The 22860-nt window shown below is 41.1% G+C and overlaps 1 protein-coding gene across 1 annotated transcript; it reads left to right on the top strand.

Moving 5' to 3' along the window:
- The first annotated feature begins 1342 nt into the window (after positions 1-1342).
- On the top strand, positions 1343-22545 carry LOC140338020 (nectin-1-like). The gene is made up of 6 exons (XM_072422061.1): positions 1343-1448; positions 4924-5247; positions 9283-9391; positions 10780-10928; positions 13946-14060; positions 18063-22545. Exons 1-6 carry the CDS (start codon positions 1343-1345, stop codon positions 18115-18117), a joined length of 858 nt encoding a protein of 285 aa, XP_072278162.1. The 3' UTR covers positions 18118-22545.
- Positions 22546-22860: the final 315 nt, after the last annotated feature.

Below are 22860 nucleotides of genomic sequence, written 5' to 3'. Positions count from 1 at the left end.
ACAGATGCCTTATGCACCAAGGTAAGCATTTTTGCCTTTTGTTCAGCATCAAATGCGTATCCCAGTTCAGTCTCCCAAGCCTGGAAGTATGCAGGCAAAAAAATTATGGGGGGCAGCATTCAATTTGAAATACAATACTGAGAGGAAATGTCTGCTCAAGCCGCTGCCCACACAAAGCCTTTCAAATAGACTTTTCGTCCTGCCGGATTTGTATTCTGCAGGTAAAGATTTAGGGAAATGCGTAAGTTGCAGTGCCCTCCGGAAGTCCAATTTTTAGCTACCATCCTCGGCCATCATCATCTCCAGTGTCACCCATCGATCGTAGGAAACCAAACGCTGTGCCCACTGTATCCCCTGTTCACGTAACTCTACAAACCGCCCGTCCTCCACAGCAGTTTCTGACAAGCTTTCCATGTGGCATGGTTTAAGGGGTGGGATCCCAGGACCGCTGAGATTAGTTTTGGTAGCCACGGGGCAGCAGTAAGGGGTATAGAAGTGAAGGCCTGTTCCGCACCAACTCACTGTATATATTCCAAAGGCCAGAACCAGTCTTTGATCTGGACCAGATGAGCTGCCATATAATATAGAGAGAGATATGAACTCCAAACCCTCTAGCTCCCTTGGCCCGAAACAACAAGCTTCTGCTAAAGCGGTGACCCTTCTTGCTCCAAATGAAACAAAATATTTTAGAATGCAGCGATGTAAAAAAGGAAGCTGGTATATTAATTGTTAGTGGCTGTAGGAGAGTTCTCGGGAGGACATTCATTTTGATGACCTGTATTCGACCGAACCAGGAAACAGACAGAGAGGACCATTTGTCAAGATCTTTCAAGATATTGGTAAGTATAGGGGCAAAATTCAAGCGGAACAGTTGTGATAAATCTGAAGGGAGCAAAGTCCCCAAATTTTATTATTGATTTATGTAGCCCTAATCTAACTGCTATCTCACTTTTACATGGAGGTTAAATAATATACACACTGCTGTACGTACATAAAATGATGATGGTGGTTTACCTTGTATATTGTGTATTGAGTGAAAAGATGTTTGATCCCTGGCATGTTTGCCTTCTCATTTTTTTGCTTTTTCATTGTTTTTGCTGCTTTTATTCTTTCTTTTCCTCTCATCTCAGAGCAGTGCTTAAAGCAGGACTATACCTAAAAACTAAAAACAGTGCAACAGGACGGTCCTTTATTGCAGAAGGGGCAGGTGATGTCCCTTTTGTAATAAAATAAACTTACCTGCCTAATCACAATTTTTTAAAGGCACCCACCTGTTCCCTATTCCGCCACAGGCACCATCTTCCTCTTCTTCTTCTCCCTGTGTCCTGATCATAGGGCCAGGATGACAGGACACCTAGTTAATTCAGTCCTGGCAGACCTGGGTGATGTCAGGACACCCAGCATATCACGGGAAGTTTTTCAAAGGAAGACAGAAATCGGGCAGCTAGGTATGTTTTTATCACAGAAGGCATCACCAGTTACTTCTGCACTTTACCTTCTTTTCTGCTTTATGTAGAACTACATATCCAGCATTCTGTATTCCAGCATCCATCACAACCATGCCCCCCTACATTGGTGATCAGTGGGAACAATGCCCCCCGTTGATCGAATAGTCCCGGCAGGAAAGCCCTCTACATTCGTGATCAGTGGGAACAATGCCCCCCTACATTGGTGATTAGAACATCACCATTACAGACAGCTAAAATCATTACCATTGTCAGGTTGCTCACTCAACTAACCCTTATACAGCGTTATTACATTTTCGGATTGGGAAAATATTCATTGTTGCTCCCTTAGTCAATTGGATATTCCCTGCATCCACATACATTTATAGTCTTCCAAATACCAATAGCCATTTATATTTATATAGCCATCCTCGGTCCCCAGGTGTGGTGTCATCATTGTGTCAGTGTCCAATCCTGTGCAGAAGCCAATGGACCGACCTCACTTATTAAACATCTACATGTAAACTGTTGTGCGATCTGGGCAATTGTGATCCATGAATTACATTATTTTCTATGCACGTTTATTCATGGATGACAAAAAACATCCAATCCACTAACTCACATTTGGCGCATCGCTCATCACAGGCGCAATTGAATTTACAACTTCCCAGAAATAGTAAAAGTCATGTATATGTTTACTATAAATAATGATTAATTGTTGTTCTTTTCACCCTTCTCCTCTAATAATTTCCCTCTGATTCCTCTTTTGTATGTTATCTGCTTGCTCATAGAAACTTTTGACCTGTACTTCTAGCATTGGTGGGTGACTATGCCCCCTTTACACTGGTAGAATGCCCCTTTACATTGGTAGTCGGATTAACATTACACATCACTCAGGTGTCTGCTGGGGTATAGATTATCTGAAGTAATGTACTTGTTTATCACCACTTTAGTGGAACTAGGCTTTAACCCATGAAGTGTGAAGGGGGGCTGGTTCACCTGAACCTCTGTTTGGGTTCAGGTGATTAATGGGTTCATGTGAGTTTGGGTTCCTTTGATTAATCTGGCTGTTGGACTAAAAGTTTCTGGACAGTACATGGGACTTTTTAAAATCCATTTATGTACCAATACACGTCACTTAAGCAGAAATGTGTTGTGGGGAGTAAAGATTAATTAAGTACTTATTTATCACCACTTTGGTGGAACCCAAAAAATTCAAGTGTGGGGGGATCATGGGTACATTTCACTTCAATCTGGGTTGGAGTTCAAAATTTCTATTCTAGGACAGGCTTTTATGACCATTACTTTAATAATCATGATCACATTCTGTGCTGTTTCATTTGATCAGCGGCAATTAAGTTTCATTTGCACCTTTGAGGTATGTGAATGGGACCCCCACACAAAGAAATAGACCTAATGTGTGCTGTTTTAAAAGAGAAATCTGATTCAAAGTATGTTAGCAGCCTATTAATATTAAACGGGTTGCCGACCTACCTAGAATCAGATCTGGGTTTTTTTAACATGTGGCCAATAATGACCACAGAGGACTGAAAGGAAGTTGTAGGAGGAAATGAGCAGATATAATTTCTGGTCAGATATAAAATTAATCTGAAGGAAAATCAGCAGCTGATTAGTTGTAAAAACAATTATTTTTTGGCTTCTGATCGGTTGCAGATATATTGATCATTGTGAGTATGAATGATCAATTACATCCCATTAATATCAGATCAGTGTCCTGATCACATCCCAGAAAAACGTTAGGATGTGCAGAATCTCCCACAGATTTGTGTAATGTGCAGGGACTCCTGACTGATTGATTATTGATTAGATAAGCCGGTTGATTAGTAAATTTGCAGCAGATCTCTGCATGTGAACTAAGTTTAAAAATAATTTCAGACCTGTGGTTAACCTATCATTTCAGACCTGTTAGTATTCTGCCTCCGGCTTACTGCAGTCCCAACCATGCGGTTGGGAACCACTTTTTGCACGTTGCTGCACCAGATCACAGCACAGTTTTAGGAAGTAACTGCTCATGCCATTACCTAAGCTGGGGTTTGCAGTTCCCAGGCGCACAATAGCAGCTTGCTATGTCCCTGAGGGTGGCCAGCTGCATCATGGAACACCACCAGCATTAAAGAGGGTCTAAGTTTGTCAATATAGACATTAAATGCTTTCATCTCTTTAATGTGACAACTAAATACTATGAAGCTCATTAAATCGCTGCGTTTGTGCTGCTGCAGATTGTATTAAAGCCTTGGATCTGTGAGGACACGTGTACAAACTTGGATGTAAAACTCTGTTTATCATCATATGAATGGAATGAATTCATTTAATTACAGAGAATATATTTGTATTGCTTTGAGCAATCCTGGGAAATTATTTGTTTTCACTAATTTGTACATTACATCATATTTTAAGCTGCGGGCACTTGTAGATGTATTAATTGTAACCCCATTAGTTGACATGTAAGAATTGCAAAATATGGAACTAAGATCATTCTTTTGAATTTTGCACACCTGTACACCCTTAGGAAGACATAGACTGAGAGATGATGTTTTCCATCATTGTCAAACTCATTCTATTAAATGGCTGATTAATGTAATTATGTTATTAGTAATTTAATTGTGTAATGCTTTGCAGTTAAAGCAAAGAGACTCTAACTATAACAAGGAAATACATCAATCTTTTTTTAGGCATATTAAATCCTTCCTGAATAGGCAGCCTTGGGCTCTTATCTAGTTGTCATTAGGCAGGTTGTCCAATACCGTATACTCAGAAGTCCATATAAGCATAAAAGTTCACAAACAGTTAATGGGGTGGATAAACCACATGTCCAACATTTTTGGCACAAAAGTCACTGTTTTAAAAGTTAATTCTTTTGAAATGCATGGTAAATTTCAGCCACAGTTATCAGTTCCCAGGTGGATCACCCCTTTTTTTTGCACAGTACACCCTTAGGAAGGCCTAGACTGAAAGATGATATCTATCATTGCCAAACTCATTCTGTAGAATACTGATTGGATATAAAGTCAAAGCGCCTGGAACGGTCATGCATATAATTGTAGCAATAAGCTGAACGCATGAGCTGCATCCTTATTTTATGTCAGTTATTCAAACATCATAATATCAGACAAACTAGATTGTACTTTTGTGATTTTTAGAACCAGTGGGTGTCTGAGGACTGTTTTTGCTGCATTTTTAGTGATCATTGGCCATGATGTAAGTCTATGAATGCTTATAACCACAAAATGTTGATAAGACCAAAACAAATAGTGATTAGTACTCCATTTAACGTTGGTGATATTTTAATTTAGAGTCATAATAGTAATGTGATCAATTATTGGTTACCCAGTGAAGTGATTGCATTTTCATGCCATATATATGGCGATTAGTAAAATGCAGTAAAATATCTTCTATTTGTGTCCTATCAAATTCACACCCATCGCTGTAACTTATATCACTTCTTCCTGTTTTGCAGTCACGGTGAATGAAGAAGTGCACACTTGGATTGGATCCAACGTGGTTCTGAATTGCAGCATTGGGATTACAGGAGGTGTAACACAAGTCACTTGGCAGAGGAATGAAAATGGACAAAACGTGGACTTTCTCACCTACAGCCGAGGTAAACTGCAAAAGCTGACCAAGTTTGCAGAGTCCAGAGTGGAGTTCCTAGGGAATGAATCTACAGAGGGATCAATAATGATACGAGATGTCACCCTGGCCGATGAGAGCGTCTATACTTGTATCTTCACCACTTTCCCATTGGGAGCTTATTTAAATAAGAGTTCGCTAATTGTACAAGGTGAGTGCAACCTGATTTTAGTGGCATTAGCAATCCTCTGGATGTGAAATGATAAAAGAAAGTAGGAATTCTGTTGTTTTCCTGATGTAAATCTGGCATCAAGATGTTTTCTATGCAAAAACATATGCGTCACTCGAAATTGGTTGCATATGTACATGGAAAGATCATCTAGTCGTTTATAGCAAATCTATAGAAATAGATGGCTAAATCAGATCTTGGGCTACAACCAGCCCTATAATATATTGTGTTGCCAGACATGCATATATAAGGAGGGGGGTGAGGAGGGGGGCATTGCAATGCACAAATATGATTTATTTGGTGTGGGACCTCAAACTGAACTATTTGTGCATTGTGGTGGGCTTCACATTGGTTGGCTGTCTCAGAATAACAAGATTACCTGACCCCATGGATGACTTTTTGTCATTTTGTCATGAACAAGGAAGGTGAAACTTGACTCAAGGCAGTGCAGTGTGAACAGACCCTACACCTCTACATGACTCCACAATATCTTCAGCTGCAAAGGTCACAAAGGTCTTGATTTAAAGCTTATTTACTGTTTATTAGGTAAACCTTTTATGCCTATAGCCTGGCCACAGTGCTACTTTAGAGGAAACTTTGCAGAAGAGAAGTAAGTAAATAAGAATATTTATGACCGATCTCTTCCCTCGGTCTTTGAACCAAAAAAAAAAAATGACAACCTCCCATGAATCATTTTTCTTGAGGTACAATCACACATCAAGTCTGTGGATCAATGGATCCAGTGACAAGATTCCTATGGCATACATAAGATATAGTGCTATCATTTACAGGTAGTCCCCGAGACAAAGACTTCCAACATACAGACGACTTCTAGATACGAAAAGGGCTACCCTGCTCACTTGTGTGCAGGACAGAAGCATGATGGGGGGGGGGGGGGGTTTGCATGACTAAGTCTTTTGGGAAACACAACTGAGGTTGTGGGTGATCTTAGGGGCTAAGCTGTTCTGCAACCTCTTGTAACTCTATAATGACCAAGACAAACTCTGCAGTTGTTTCTTTTTGCATATCAAAGCTTGCTCAAGAAGCTATTGAAACGTCTAGGCTTTTTTTTTTTTTTTTTTGTGATTAACTTACAGTGAGAATTTTATATGGTAACTCACACTATGCTGCCTAATATTATGTTGGGACTGTGAGGGGTTAAGCTCAGGATCACCTTTGCTGGGGTCAAAGGACACTTGTCTGATTCATCCAATTCAGACCACGCACTGAGGTAAAGGTGTTAAGCTGACTTGTAGTCAGGTTTATTTAAAGGTTGCGGATAAAATACCAAAAAATAGCAAAAGAAAACCTTGCCTGTCCGGCACTTACTATACATCCAACGTTCCTGTCTATCAGCTGGAGGGCTTCTCCCTGTCAGCTCCAAACAAAGCTTTCAGCAACCTTGTACTCAGGTTTGAGTTCATTCACACAGACCAACTTTCTGTGTCCCCAGGCAAAGAGCTCCTCACAGACCGACTGTCTGCGCCTCCAAACAGAGCTCTCCCACACAGTCCACAGTCTCTCCAAGTTACGCTGAGCCTGCTCAGACCCCTGTCTGTGTCTCTCCAAATTAGGCTCTTGACTGAGCTCCTGGCTCTGTGTTATATCCCCACCCTCAGTGTTTCTTTATTAATTATCTCACAGGTGAGAGTCTTCCACCTGCTACTTCACACAGGAGAGGAATCTTGGGCAAATATACCTCACATAAAAGAGGAATCCTGGGCAAATAAATCTCCCTTCCACTTCCAATCCTTGGTGTCACAGGACAAACATCTGTCCTCATTGCATATATTAAAATAATGTACCTCTTCCGACTTACATACAAATTCAACTTAAGAACAAACCTACATATCTTGTATGTAACCCGGGGACTACCTGTAGTTGTTTCATCAGCACACCAATCATAGGCTTCTAGGATTCACATTATGATCCAAACATATAGAGAGAGATTTTCACACCTGATTGAGTGTGTCTTTAAAACTTCAATTTACTATACGACACTCTGAGAGATCAGTAGCAAGGCTGATGGGTAACCTTTAGAATCAATATACTTCACCTTAACAGTGGACATCCAGAGCTTTTCTCCAGCTAGGTAGGTGGCTACACCAGTGCTGAGAATATACAAGAGGAAAAAGAAGCAACCCTTGGTGTATGGACTGGCTTGAGTTTACCTAGTTTAGTACGTGAGGGGGGAAAGGAATAACCCAATCATATTCTGACATCGAGCTGTCTGGAAAATCATGCCCAAAGTTTCAAGACAAAATCCTTTCTTCAAGGAGATCTTTATCTGGCCCATCCTGTGCTGTTCGCCAACACAGTATATCATGCCCTATTTATTTTCTCCAATGGTGTTACTCTGCAGAAACAAGGGGAACAGAGTTAGTTGTCTGCTCTCTGCTCAGCAGTTCACAGCATCCCCTGTTTCTCTTTAGCCATGCACCATGAGATGTGTCATGGACTGGAATCTGGTGAGCACTGGCGCTGCACCAGGTCCTTACACTTTCACTTTTCGTTTTTATGTACTTTATGTATCATTTCTGCACCAGTTGGCCGCATCACAACCTTGTATTTGTAATGTTGACTTGAGAACAGATGCTTAGGAGAGACAAAAGTGATAATAAAAACAAAAGGAACAACAAAAAAGAACAAAAAGAAATCTAGTGCTTCTACAGTGCTATAAACATCCCCATACAACCCACAGCTATAGAGAACAGTGAAAGCTTGTTATAAAGCTTTCCCTTTACAACTAGTACTATTACTTGTTGTAAAGAATCATAAATACTGAAATGATTTATAGCCACATTTCTGATTTACCAATCATTTTTTAGCTAAAAATGAACAGGATTTTCTTTCTGAGTTTCCTGTTTCTTAAGTATTCTGCGGGAGATGCTTCCATCATTTGTCTAATATTGATATTTACGCTAATGGAAGTCGCATTTAAATCATAAGACGCATATAGTAGTAATTGAGTTAAAATGCAGGTCTGCTTTAATAATGGTCAATATGCCTCCTGATTTCAGCAAGAACTGTTCCTCAGGTGGTCCCCATGCTAGATACCTTGTGTCACACATACCAGCCGAACAATCTGCATTACATAGGGTGTTGTGTAGAGAAATGGAAAGCAGAAAATGTGCTTTTTGTGCATTTTTTTTTAAATTTAGGATTTCAAGAAAATAAAAGTCTACATCAGCAGCACAAATTGACATGTTCCGTCGTGAGACTTAGTTTAAACCAGGAAGCCCCACATCAAATGTTATAGAAGATATGTTAAAAAGATTCTGGCCTGGGGAGGTGTAAGGCAGGGGTGTCCAAACTTTTTGCAAAGAGGGCCAGATTTGGTAAGGTGAAAAATTGTGGGGGCCGACCAGTAACCAGGGTTAGTAGTCCCTCACAGCACACGCCTAGCAGGATGACGTGTGGGATTCCCTGTGCACATCCCCGAGTCCAATGTCAGTGCAAGCTCCATGCAGAGCACTTTCTTGGAGTGGGTGTGGTCTGTGCGGTGCTGCACAGCACACGCCCACTATAATGATGTAGGGGATTCCCTGTGCACACATGGGGACTCCTGTCCTGCCGATCATGCCCGCCGAGTAGCGGGATGATAATTGCAAGGCGGTTCATCAACTCTAATGAAATATAAAATAGCTTTTTTGTATGCGTGTATTTTATACTGTGGTCAACAGTGCTGGCAGGCCGCATATTATTGATTTTGTGGCAGAGGCTGCGATCCAGTGGAAATCTATACAGGGGACGCATTTGGCCCCCGAGACATGCCTGGTGTAAGGTGTAAGGTGTAAGGTCCAGCAATAGTGGCACTGGTAAGCTTGGGCTCCTTGGAGGTACTGGACCTCACATAGACATCCATATTGCTCCAATGTTTCTCCTTTTGTGCCTTTTTTTGTGAGTGCTTTTTATTGCATCCTTACACAGTCAGGTATATCAGGTGTATCAGGTTCCATTGCTTGTTTTATCAGACCATGTACAATCACCCTATGACCCCTTGTTTTTATGTTTTAGATCGTCCTGATTCTGTACGAGTGGAGGTGAGGTTATTAGATAATGAGGATTTGAATTTAATTTGTGTTGAAGTCTCCAGTCTGCCAGCAACTAACTTCACATGGAAAAGGTGGGGAAACAAACTGTGAAACTGTTGCATTGTAAATATTGCATTGTTTTGAAAAACTTCAAAGTAGATCTGTGGCCAGTTCATGGACTTTCAAATGCATTATATGGGCACGTTTTACATCAGCATAAGGAGCTAATAATGCCTTCTGCAGGTAAACACAGGACTGAAAGCAAGAGGAGAGGTGGCCTCACCTGGAGTAGCATTCTTTTTCACTGTCTACTAATTGGCTTGGGGTGGGGAGGTGATTTTACTAGATAAAATAACTGATGTAGGCAAAAGTAGGTTTACTCACCTGGCTCTAGTGTCTGGAAGGGTTGTGTAAATCTCAGGAATACAAAGTTAAAGTATCAGTTAAAGTATCAAAACCACCAACACATTGATGATTTTAAAAACCACTAACATTGATTATATTGGTATATTGACAGTTGTTAAGGGGTTACCCTAAGTCCCATCAATGTAGTATTTAATGTTATGAGTTCTAAATAGTTTCATTAAATCATCATGATTTTATTTAGACATATATTAAAATGCATTATACATTTGATATGCAAAATTGTTAACATCTAGAACAGAGGGTAAAATATGAATGGAAACTTTATTGATCACCTAAGACACCTTCATAGTATCCAATAAGAGGAATAAACACGGTGGAGTGATAGACTGAATTGTAATCCCTGATGAATGCATGACATGGTCAGAACCTTTGTTTTACTGCTCACAGAAATTACATTCAACGTGTTTCGTAGCTCAAGGGTACTTGTAAAGGAAATTGGTGTGAGCTGTTCAGGTATACATAATAAGAAATATAAATGCAACCAATTTATTATAAATATTGCTGTAGTCCCCATGTGGTAAGGAGTGTAGTTAAAGAAGAACGTTTAGTAAAAATAAAAAATAGGTTCTTAGTTTTTAAAAGCTCTCGATCCCTCTGCAGTCCAGTTGGTCCCACGCTGTCCCGGCTTCCTTCTTTTCTGGCTCAGATTGGACAGTGGGCACAGCCATCTACCTTCTTCTTCTGGCATCTTACCTCACCCAATCTCACACTGTGCAGGTGCAAAATCAGGTTAAGTGTCTTCTGAAAATGTAAAAATAAAAGAGAGTTCCAATCTCACTGCGCATGTGTTCCATGCGCGCAAGAAGCAGCCCACAGCCTGCTGAGATCTGTGACAAACATTTTGTGTAAGAGAGTTAGCCACATAGATTAGTAACCTGGACAAGTTGCCTAATACAGGTGCAGTTTATTAACAATACATTTATTATTTTAGGTGGAAATTGCTTTAAAGGAAGCACAAAGGCATAATTGAATTGTAGTACCGTAAATTTCCTCCATCGTTTTGACTCTGTTTCCGTCTCAATGATCTGACTAACTGTTCTGTTTTGGTTTGCAGGAAAGATACAATGGACTCTGATGCAGAGGAGGAACTGGGACATGGAAAAACTTTGTATATAAAAAAATACTTTCAAAATGGCCAATATATCTGTGAAGTTAATACTCCTATTGGAAAATCATCAGGACATCTTCATTTGTTCCAACCAGGTGAATAATGGAAGTGGAGATTTAGCACAATTCAGGGTGGGTGCTTGGGATCATCTGAAGTAAAGAGTCTAAGTGACACTAGGTCTTCACCAGGGTGCCAAGCAAGGGGTGATTGGCCAATAGCCTCGAGGCTATCTAGCTTTTTGGTAATGGATGCCACCAGTTTGTGAACCTCAGCGTCACCCTACCTGATAAGGAAAGATGGAGCTGTCTCGGTGTGGAGACAGGTGGCAGGCGAATGCGATCCAGGTCCAAGCAATGGTCAGGGAAAACAGCCAGGCAAACATAGTTGAGTCCCAGCAAAGGGTCAGGGCAGGGAGCAGCCAAGCATAGTTGGCATCCAGGCACAGGTCAGAGCAGTCGGCGGACAAGCATAGTAAGGGTCCAGGCACAGGTTATATCAGAAATAAAAATGGAACACAATACAAGGTAGCCAGTGCAAAGTCACAGCACCAGCCTCCATTACTGCTGGGGCTAAAATAGCCTCTAATAGCCTTTAAGTAGCTACTCCTCCCTGTGCGGTGTCAGTGTGTGCAAGACTAGGAAGAGCTGTGTGGCCGGGGCAGAGAACGTGAGTGAGTGCTGCTCTTGGGAGCTCAATGGGTCAGACGGGCGGGATGCCGTATGACAGTTTTAGCAGGGAGCACCTGCAGAACGGAAAGGTATCGCAACAAAACGCAGTACCTGGTCTTGCATGTCTGCGGGTGGTCATGCACACATTGACACAGAGCAAGGAGCAGGAGCTTCTTAAAATAGCAGAAGCTATCTTGACCAGGTGTAATGGTGGCTCGTGCTGTGACTTTGAACCAGCTCCTTAGTGTTTGGGACTCTCTCCAGTGTGTGCCTAGCCAGCACCTTGTCCTGACTCTCGGTCTGATTACCGAGATGTTTGTCTGCCACCCGCCCTGACCTTCTGCCTGACAACGCCTTGCATGAGGTGCGTTTCGTGACCAAGAATGACCAGACAACTGTCTTTACACAGAAGCCCATCTCTGCTGGTCGGCCCTCTGGTCCGGTAGTCACTAAGTAGGATTACAGCTCCTCACAGTGGGGTGCCCTGGTGAATACCAGATTTCACTTCTGGTTCTGCACCCAGAGCAGGGGACTGCAACCTGCGGCTCTGGAGCCGCATGCGGCTCTTCAGCCTCTTTGTTGTGGCTCCCTTCGGCTTCCGCGGGGAGATCTCTGATGGGCGATCCCCTTCCTCCCAAGACACTGCGGAGGAGGGGGATTCCCTATCCGGTGTTCTAATGAAAAAAATCTACCAGTGAAATAAATCTACCACGGGGCTCGTGACCAAGAATGACCAGACAACTGTCTTTACACAGAAGCCCATCTCTGCTGGTCGGCCCTCTGGTCCGGTAGTCACTAAGTAGGATTACAGCCCCTCACAGTGGGGTGCCCTGGTGAATACCAGATTTCACTTGTTCTGCACCCAGAGTGATCCTGCGTTACCTGCCTGTAGGGGAGATTTAAAAAAATATCGAAGAGGCTGGGCATTTCTTCTCACACTACGCACCTATTGAACATCATTTAAAAAAATAATGGTAATGGTAGTCTGCACAGGATGGTGAGGAGGATGCCCTTAAAAGACCACAGATAACAAAGATGCAATTGACCTGGCACCAGAATGAACCTCCTGAGCGGTTAATTTCTTTCCGGTTTTATATGTCCAAAAGCGGTACATTGTTTTTCATGAAAATTTATTCTACAGTATAATATAATAGTATGTGTATAATAAAGTATGAAACACAAAATCATGTAAAAATAATACATTGAATAAATTAAAAAAATCTATATATTTGAAAAAAAAAATAATTTTTTAAAATTTAAAAAAAAAAAATACACATTATACTCATACTATTATACATACTGTAAAATAAATGTTCTTGAAAACAATGTACTGCTTTTACACATTTAAATCCAATGTATTGCATTCAATACAGTTATTTTATATTGAATGCAATACAAATGGATTTTGAATTTCCCGCCCAGCTGGCAACGTACACACGCACCAACGCCACCGGGGTACTCCCCGGTAACTCATCGGGTGCAGAAGCCGGCCAGAGGAAGAAGGAAGAAGACAGGGATAACGGCGATGGACAGCGCGGAATGCCGGCAGGTCAGGTAAGGCTGTATTTACTATTACTTCCCATAGGTTTTTCTTACTGCTTTTAGTAACTTTTTTCTAGCTAGGGAGGTAAATTAGAACATTGGACACAGGGTGTGAACTGCTTTAGAATTTCTAGTGATGTATTGAACTTGCATCTGGACAAAACTTTACTTGTTCATGTGCTTTGGCAAATCTGACAAAATATTATCTGTGGGAATAGTGGTTTGAATTGCTTTGCTTCATTGACACTGGTAAGAAGGGATCTCCAAAGCAAGAGCAAAGGAAGCAATCTCTATGGGCCTGATTTACTAAATCTCTCCAAGGCTGTAGAGGATACACTTTCATTGGTGAAGCTGGGCTATCCAGCAAACCTGGAATGGTTTTCATAAGTCATTTGCTATTTGTTACCAACTGATTTTAATCTTGGATCAGATCTAGGTCACTGGATCACCCAGCATCACTAATGAAAGTGTATCCTCTACAACCCTGCATAGCTTTAATAAATCAGGCCCTAAGTATCGGATATTTGGCACCCAAGACAAATGGCCATGCTCACCTTGGGGATGAAAATCTGACGTGTACAGATGTCCTTCCATATCATTCATAAAGTCAGTCTGGTTGCCCTAATCTGGACCAACCACTATGCACTCCTCTAGTGTAATGTCATTTAAAATTCTCATGTATTTTTAATGGTTGAGAATGCTGGCATTATAATTATAAAAATAGCATTTTCTAACCAGGAATTGTTGGCAGTAAATGTCTCGCAGATAAGACCTATAGCAATATTTCTATTTTTGCCAGATTTCACTCAGATCTGTTCATTGACTGTTCTTTCTTTACTTTTATAATTTTCTTCCAGTAAATTGTTGTTCTCCAGGGCAATAAATGTTATTTTTTGTTCTAGGTTCTTCCTGTTTGCTTGTCCAGCTGTGGCTTCTTCTTTTTCTGATCCTTTTCTTGGTATTTGGCATCTTTTTCTGGTATAGCAAACATTCGTTAACTATGAAGGAGGAAACAGAGTAAGTTCACACATTTACTTATGTGTTTGTTCCAACATACCCAAATTAGCCTAATATGTAACATTTGATCCACTCCTCAGTCAGCAGGGACCCCCACAATAGTTTGCACGGTCCTACATGTGCCTGCACGTCTATCCTTCTTCCCTCAGTGTCATGCTTCTGTGCCCCCTGTTCATACTGCCCAGCTATTCATCCCTTGGTGCTGGGTTAGGGCAGTGAATGTGCACACCCTTGGACTGTGGCAGGTGTATAAAGTCTCCCATTAATCCCTGCCCCGTATGGTTATTCCCTTCAGGACTGTTCAAGGTCATGGGCTTTTGCATTGCTGCCACCATGGTGGGGTTTGGGGTGGGGGGCACTAGTCAACTTTCTTGTTGGTAGCTCTTTGTAGTCCAATAAGAAAAATCCTTCCCAGGGGAGGGGTTTGGGGTTAGGAACCTAATTTCTAACTTTCTCCTCTGTCCGTATTTGAAAAAAGGTATTGGCTTCTGCTATATATTAATTCTACCTCTTTAGTGGCCATTGAAAGAGAAACATATTTAATGATGTGTTGATAAATGCCATTCCGGGTCTGGGATTCTTAACCTTTTTAAGCCATGGATTCCTTAGTATGACCCCATACCTCCTCCACCCTGCTGCCCAAGTTACCATTATCCCTATATCGTTAGACACCGGTATAAACCCAAAAGATGTAGACAGCATGGTTTTACTTTACATATGGGTGGACAGCAACAGAACAGCTTCAAAAATGTATTTTTGTTATTGTATTATTATTTGGTTATTCATGTTAAAGTGGAATATCACAATGCACATTCGCTACAACTGATAGTACTAGTACTAGTGAAATAAAAATATGAAATCGTAGTGTTACTCCTAATCAAGTTCTTTCCTGTTTTTTTTTTTTTTTTCTATTTTCAGAGATCCTATCCTATATAATTTAAGGATATGGAGCTCCTCCCTCAGTGAAGATCCCATTATCTAGACCATAATGTTTGAAGCTGCACTGAAATACAGAAATTTTCATTTATGACTAGCGGAACCCTGACATATATATTCCTCCCTTTTATTCTGGAAGTGAATTGGCAATATTTGATAGGCCAGGCTAGGATGTCGGGACTCACACGCTTGCGTACAGGAGTTCTTTCATCCCTGGCAGCTCAAGGGGTTGTTGGGATACCTGACACATCCCGGCATCATATACCGAACTGCACATTCAGCTGACATACCTGTTTAAAATTTTGGTAACCTTAGTTTTATTGTACCTCAAGTACCTATTTAAACTTCATTTATTTAAGTCAGGTAATGAGAGTTTGTTCACAGAGACCCATATTGCACCTGCTGGCCTTGGTAAAAAGGTTGGTACTGTCTGTAGATGGCATATTATTGCAGACCGTTTTTGGTATATTAAATATAAATATATATTTTGAATAAGATAATTGGGAATTCTGATGAGCTTCAGCATCCCTCATCCAAAAAAAAGTTTGCAGATCAATACTTCTCAAGTTGCATGCTTTATTTTGCTCTGTTGGGTCATAGTCCTGTACCGCGTCCCTTCTCCATCATGCTACTCTGTACTCAACCCCTTCCCTTCTCCATCAAGCTACACTGTATTTCACCCCTTCCCTTCTCCATCATACTACTCTGTACTCAACCCCTTCCCTTCTCCATCAAGCTACACTGTATTTCACCCCTTCCCTTCTCCATCATTCTACTCTGTACTCAAACCCTTCCCTTCTCTATCAAGCTACACTGTATTTCACCCCTTCGCTTCTCCATCATGCTACACTGTATTCCACCGCTTCCCTTCTCCATCAAGCTACACTGTACTCCACCTCTTCCCTTCTCCATCAAGCTACACTGTACTCCACCCCTTCCCTTCTCCACCATACTACACTGTATTTCTCCCCTTCATTTCTCCATCATGCTACTCTGTATTCCACACCTTCCCTTCTCCATCATACTACACTGTACTCCACCCCTTCCCTTCTCCATCATGCTACACTGTACTCCACCCCTTCCCTTTTCCGTCATGCTACACTGGGCCCCATGGGGTCATAGTCATTCATACCTTCCCTTCACCATTATGCTACACTGTGCTCTTTGGGGTCATAGTCCTTCACCCCTTCCCTTCTCTATCTTGCTACACTGTGCTTTATAGGGGGTATATTTCTTCAATCTTCCCTTCTCCGTCATGCTACACTCTGCTCTATTGCATCATAGTGTTTCACCCCCTTTCTTTCTGGATTGTACTACGCTGTGCTCTGTAGCTTCCTGTTTCTTCTCCCCCTTTTCTTTCCTAATGCTACACTATATTTTGAATAAGATAATTGGGAATTCTGATGAGCTTCAGCATCCCTCATCCAAAAAAAAGTTTGCAGATCAATACTTCTCAAGTTGCATGCTTATCTGGGGTCACTAACTAATACAATGGTGACATTTTAGGATCATCATAGCTAGCATTTTAGATTAAGATACTGTCTAGTTATTGTCTGGCCTTTAGACATAAGTGATAACCGACACCTAATTGGCCAGATTTAGGACACATTAGGCTATGATCTCCTAGATCTGTCATGTGTCAACTCCTCTCTCATAGAATCCTTCATTACCCTTTCCTTTTTTATAGTGTTACAATATGCTCCATACCTTCATAGTGCTCCATCCACTGCCCTTCTTTACAGTGCTACACTGTGCTCCATGGAGTCATAGTTCTTCATATCTTCCCTATTCATCATTCTACATTGGCTCCATAGGGTCAAAGTCCTTTACCTTATCCCTTCTCCATCATGCTACACTGTGTAATAGTTCTTCATATATTCTCTTCTTCATCATGTTCCATAGGGTCTAAGTAGGCTCTCCCTTCTCCATTACCTTCTCCTTTATTTTGCTCTGTTGGGTCATAGTCCTGTACCGCGTCCCTTCTCCATCATGCTACTCTGTACTCAACCCCTTCCCTTCTCCATCAAGCTACATCATAGTGTTTCACCCCCTTTCTTTCTGGATTGTACTACGCTGTGCTCTGTAGCTTCCTGTTTCTTCTCCCCCTTTTCTTTCCTAATGCTACACTGTTTACCATGATATGCTAGAATTTCAACAACAGTATAGGGCTCTGTTGCCTTTTTTTTGTCTCCCTTTAAAAGCTGGTTTAACATTTTAAAAATTTGACTGGAGACATGTTTCTTGTACAAAGCACACAAGTCTACCAAGATAATACAAATGGAAGTTAAACATTATTTGTCACCTATGTGGCATCATGGTGTTTGCTCAAATATTTAGCATTTGCACACTAAGCATTTCTGTACTAGGTTCTGACAATGAAGCTGCCATTCAGAAACCTTCTCTGATGGAGGGTCAATTGACCTGGACCTGACAGATTCTCCACATGGAATTTTGATGAATGTCAAATTTAGTGTTCTCTAAATAGACCCCCACATTTTGGTGAATGTTGACCCCCTAATTACACCAATTCATTCTGTCCCACTAAGTACACAAATATTCATGCTATGTAGTAATAATAATAATAATAATAATAAATATGCATCTTCTATTTATGGGAAGAGGGTTTGTGATAGAGGAAATATATTTTATATTTTATCATTTAGGTTTCATAATTTTCAGGGTGTGCTGGGAGGTGAAGGAAGGACAGCATTCCTGGCTGTTTGCTTCTTTGATACTTTAATAACTTGTTTGGGGGTACATTTGGGTATTAAAGAACATGTTAATTGTATGACCTGAATCTTAAAAAATACTCAGCCTTGGTGGTTAAAAAACACCTGAACATCACTTGTACCTGCACTTTCGATTTATATCCTCTTTACACTATTGATAAAAAATGTCAAACTTTTGTTGTTGATGTGAACAGGGCACCAATATTATAAAATGTTTGTATACCCTTCAACAAATCAGTCTTTGTGTGGCTATAAACAAGTGGTATAGTAATTTTCTGTGGATTGTCTGGATGGGAGAGACAGGCTCAGTTACTGTATGCATACTCATGTTTTCCAGATTCCCAAAGGAAAAAGAGGTTTACCGAACCTTGGGAGATCAGGGATGTAGTTGATGTAAAAACACCAAAAAGTCTGTGGCTGTTTCATTCCACTTACAGCTACCACTAAAATGTGCCAATTGGAGACACTAATTTATAGACAAGACCATGGCCCCCATTCATCCTGTGAAGATGCCAATGTCTTGTTTCATAATGCAGTATCTTGTGTGATCAAAACATCATTTAGCAAGCAGTTAGAGAGGCTATTGTAGCACTATTTCTACTCACCTCACCAGCGGAATCAGCAGTGAACAGCATGGGCAAGAATTTTTGGTTCCCACAAGTCCCAGACACGAAAACCAGCGGCTCAATGTTCATCGCGTCCACGTGGCAAGATGGCACACGACGTGGAGCCTGTATCAGATCCTCTCTCTCCACAGTCTCGCAGGTCAGTTCTAGGTGAGGGTTCTAATGATGGCTCCTTAATCTTCCTTCCTAGTGCACAACCCAGTTCTCTGTGCAGGGATACAGAACTGCTGGAGTGTTTTAAACACCTGCTGCTGCAGGAAGTAACACAGGTAATATATAAGCTCTCCCATGCTACTACTAAGGAAATCAGAGATCTGGGATCTAGAATCAATGACCTAGAACATTAGATGGATGACACCATCACAGTACTGGAATCTCACGTGCAAGAATTAGCTTGTGTACAATCTGAGCTTCAGACAACCCTATTGACCTAGAAAATTGAAACAGAAGGCAAAGTTTCAGAATCAGAGGTTCTCCAAGTATTGCTTCCGCAACCCCCCAATGAGAGGTTAGAGCTTGACAGGATACACCGGGCTATTGGTCCTAAGAAACAAGATGGCCTTCCCAGAGATGTAATTGTTCACCCAACCTATATTAAAACAAAAGAGGCAGTCATGCAAGCAACCTGGAACAAGAAAGATCTTACTTTTCAATCATGTTCGAACCAAATCTACAATGACCTTACTCCTCAGACCATCCAGAAAAGAAGAGCCCTCAAACCCTATATGGGTCAACAAAATTCTGTTTCCACAGTAGAGGAGGCTCAAAATTTTTTTTGATCATCTGAAGCTTCTTCCAGCTTCTGGTTCTACACTCCCCAGGCCATTTCCACGCTCACAAGGCTCGTCAACCAGTGCAAAGGAAACATCTACTGCTGGGAAAAACTCTTTTTTTCGGAAGGCCCAAGAGCTACCTCAGTAGGATAAAAGGCTGATGTTCAGGGTTTGCTGCCTGCTTGTTCTTGCAATGGATTGTCTACTGATATTTCCAGTACACCTTACGCATGGGCAACTCTTATTGTGAGACTGCCTTTTGTCTACCATTGTTTACCATGTTTTTTTCGGTCTATTATCTGTTCAGATTCTGTTGTCGATTAGCAGATCCTCATAGCTTACAATGGTGCAATCATAGGGTTTGGAGATAAATGACTTGGTCACATTATGTATTGGTCACCCAGAATGTTCAGGGACTGAATTCCCCACAGAAACGTAGGAAAGTTTTTAATTCTTTTATGTCAATGAAAGCCAACATAGTTTGTTTGCAAGAAACAGAATTCTCCATTACATCTAACCCAAGGTATTTTCATAAAAATTATCCTCAGGTGTTCCAATCTTTCAGGAGAAAAAAAGAGGTGTCTTTGTGGCTTTTCACATGATGAAAGATCAAGGAGAAGGAGCAGGGAAAAGTTGCCTTGAGACTTAGCTCTGATGAGGTCATTGGCCACTTTAGTAAGGGATGTTTCAGTGGAATGGGCAGCTCTAAAACCAGACTGGAGGGGGTCAAGGAGAGAGTTGGTTCTCAGGTAATGGGTGAGTCTTTTAAAGACAAGACGTCCAAGAGGTTTGGAAACATATGGGAGAGGGAGATAGGATGGTAGCTAGAAAAACGGGAGGGGTCCAGTGGTTTCTTCAGGATAGGGAGAATTATGGCATGTTTGAAGGCAGAGGGGTGGATTCCAATAGAAAGGGATACGTTAAATAGTTTGGTTAGGGCAGGGGCCAGGGTGGAGGAGTGGGCACGGAGATGATGGGAGAAGAAACTTCATCCAGAGTAGCAGGGCTGAGGGAGGTCAGTGATGATTTACAGGTAGAAGGGGTGGATATAGTTGGAGTGGCCCGGTGAGTAGAGACATCATGTCTTATTTTGAAAATTTTATCTTTAAAGAAGTTGGCTTTTTTTTAAGAAACTTAATTTTTACTGGCATAATCAAATATTAGTATTAAAATTACAGTTGATAAAGTCCAACATTCCCCAAGCTTGATTGTCAAGGCACCCTACATATACTCCATGTTATCAGTTTGTCATTGATAATAAAATATTCAGGCTATTCTAACAGAGCTTTTGTTTGAGATAGTTGTCAGCTTGGGTTACTTCCTTGCAGCTGATTTCAATGCAAGCTATGAGTGTATTAAGGTGAGCTGCCATAAACTTTAAATGGGCAAAAATCTTTTGGTGGAAGTGAGTCCCCATCTCAGGAAACCTCAAAAGTCCTGATGCTGATACGTCCACTTCGGTAATCGTCTTGTGTGCATTGTGTATGTGTGAATGTTGTGGGAACCTGAGCTTCATGTATTCATTTCTCATCTCTGATGAGATTCTGATGAAATGTTTGTGCACTTGTCACTGATTACATTTCTGCCAAGTTAATGTCAATGCATTCAAAGTTCTTGTCTCTTTCCCCTTCCCTCTAAACCAGTGGCCCCAAAACCTTTTGGAGCTTGCGGACCGCTACACACTCCGGAACGCGAATGCACAGGGTGCCGTTTGTCAATCAAAGGGGAAGAAACTTCCCCCCAGAGTGACGTCATATTGCCAGAACCAACCCACTCTCCCATCGCAGGTCTGGGTCAGTGTTCTAACAAATAAATCTCCCCCTGAAGTAAATCTACCAGGGAACGTGTACAATGGCATCATCGTCAGGAAAGTTTCCCAGTACAAACCTCCAGATTTCCTAAACACGACCCTCATAGCTAGCAGTACCCCAACTTTTATTTTCCTAGTTTTAACAACTTTTAAAATATGGTGGTCATATTTATAAAAACTAGTGAAACGTGAACATCAGGGTTGCTGTTTTTAAAGTAAATGTGTCTAGAAATCTGAAATTAAACATACAAATTATGGACCCCCGGGGCCACTTACATAGCAAGGAGGTGCGACCCCTAAATTTATACTTACCTGTCACAAAACTAGAAATGTCCTACTACACTACCCTGTCCCCTTCCCTACTTTGAACCCCAATTTCTCTGGAACGGGGAGATGTGCAAAACCAAAAATATAGGTGCAAGTGGGGGATACCTGTGACTAACACCCCCTAAAATTTAATTAGGCCATCATCATGAAGAACTCTGCCCATCAAAAAAATGTACCCTGTTACACACTTGTAATGAGACTTGTTATGCTTGAACGCAAATTTCTCTGAAAAGGGGGTGTACAGGTAAAAAAAAATGAGAGGTGAAAGTGGGGAACAGCTGTTGCTAACACCCCTTAACATTTCATGGCTAAGGCATCGTCAGAACATAAAAAAACTCTGCCCATCAAAAAAAATCTACCCTGTTACACATTGACGGAGGCTTGTAACGCCTGAACCCCAATTGTATTATGACTCAATCACAGGCTGGCAGCACCTGCAGTGCATCTTCCATTTTGCCCAAACTTCCAAAGGAAAGTTACTCTATAATGAATCCCCAATACATTTTTTAGCCCCAAATTTCTCTGCATCCCTCTGATATTTTTAATATCACCTTGGTCATTGTTCATGCATGGGACAGTTTGCGTTCTATGTTGCATGGAAAGCAGATTTGGGATTTAGATTAACCCTGCCAACAGTGGCACGTCCACATTGATGGGTGTTTTGGGTGTGTGTGTTGGTATGAAGGGTGTGAGGACACCTTACTGCTACTTTGGTCATCCTTCCTAAGTTAATGGACGAGGCCATAACTGCTTGGGAGTTCATTCCCGGCTGTCTGAGGATACCTGGCCTTATACACTGGGATGCACAGCACAGCACAGTATGCAATAAAAATTATGGTTCTTTTTAATAGCAGAAAAGACATCGCCTGCGTGCTGCAATAAGAAACCGGCCTGTTCAAAGTTTTTTTATGTTTTTGGTTTTAGTTTTGCTTTTACCGGACATGATTACATTACCCCTAATTCCCCACAAGGTGGGAGCCAAGCAGCAACAATGTTACAAAAGCTTTTTTGTTATGTTGAAGTCTGTTCTGCACTTTATATCCTTCAGTATTAATAGTTTACACTAAGATTTTATACTTAATTTTTTTTTTGTTTTAAGAAAAGTAAAGCTTTCATTTTGTAGCAGGTTTGTATACATATATTGTGTTTGCTTTTTGGAGCATTTTCCTGTAATTTTTACATGCAGCATTTGCTTCATTGACACACATTACAAAGAATTCCAATGACATCACACTGGTCTAATATTTTTATTTGATGACGAAAAATATTAAAGTCCAAAGCTGCATTGCCTTGTATTTTTAGAGCATTATTACCCTTTCAAAGCTGCCGTGCAATACATTGAGGACAAAAAATGAGTTAGTGGAAATTGTTAGCACAACATTAAGATGAGATAAGTCAGCAAAATTAGCACAGTGGTGACTTTTTCATAAATTTGCAATATCTAAAAATCCAAATGACCTTGAGGTCACCTAGGTAAGCATTGGATGTTTGTGCCAAACACTTTTATTGTAAAATCTTTTGGACAGGGCCCTCTCCTCCTCCTGTGTCACTGTATCTGTATGTCATTTGCAACCCCTATTTAATATACAGCGCTGTGTA

Source organism: Pyxicephalus adspersus, chromosome 1, assembly GCF_032062135.1.
Source record: "Pyxicephalus adspersus chromosome 1, UCB_Pads_2.0, whole genome shotgun sequence".
Classification (NCBI taxonomy): domain Eukaryota; kingdom Metazoa; phylum Chordata; class Amphibia; order Anura; family Pyxicephalidae; genus Pyxicephalus; species Pyxicephalus adspersus.
The sequence above is the reverse complement of the archived record's forward strand: the minus strand, read 5'-3'. Positions and strand labels throughout refer to the sequence as shown.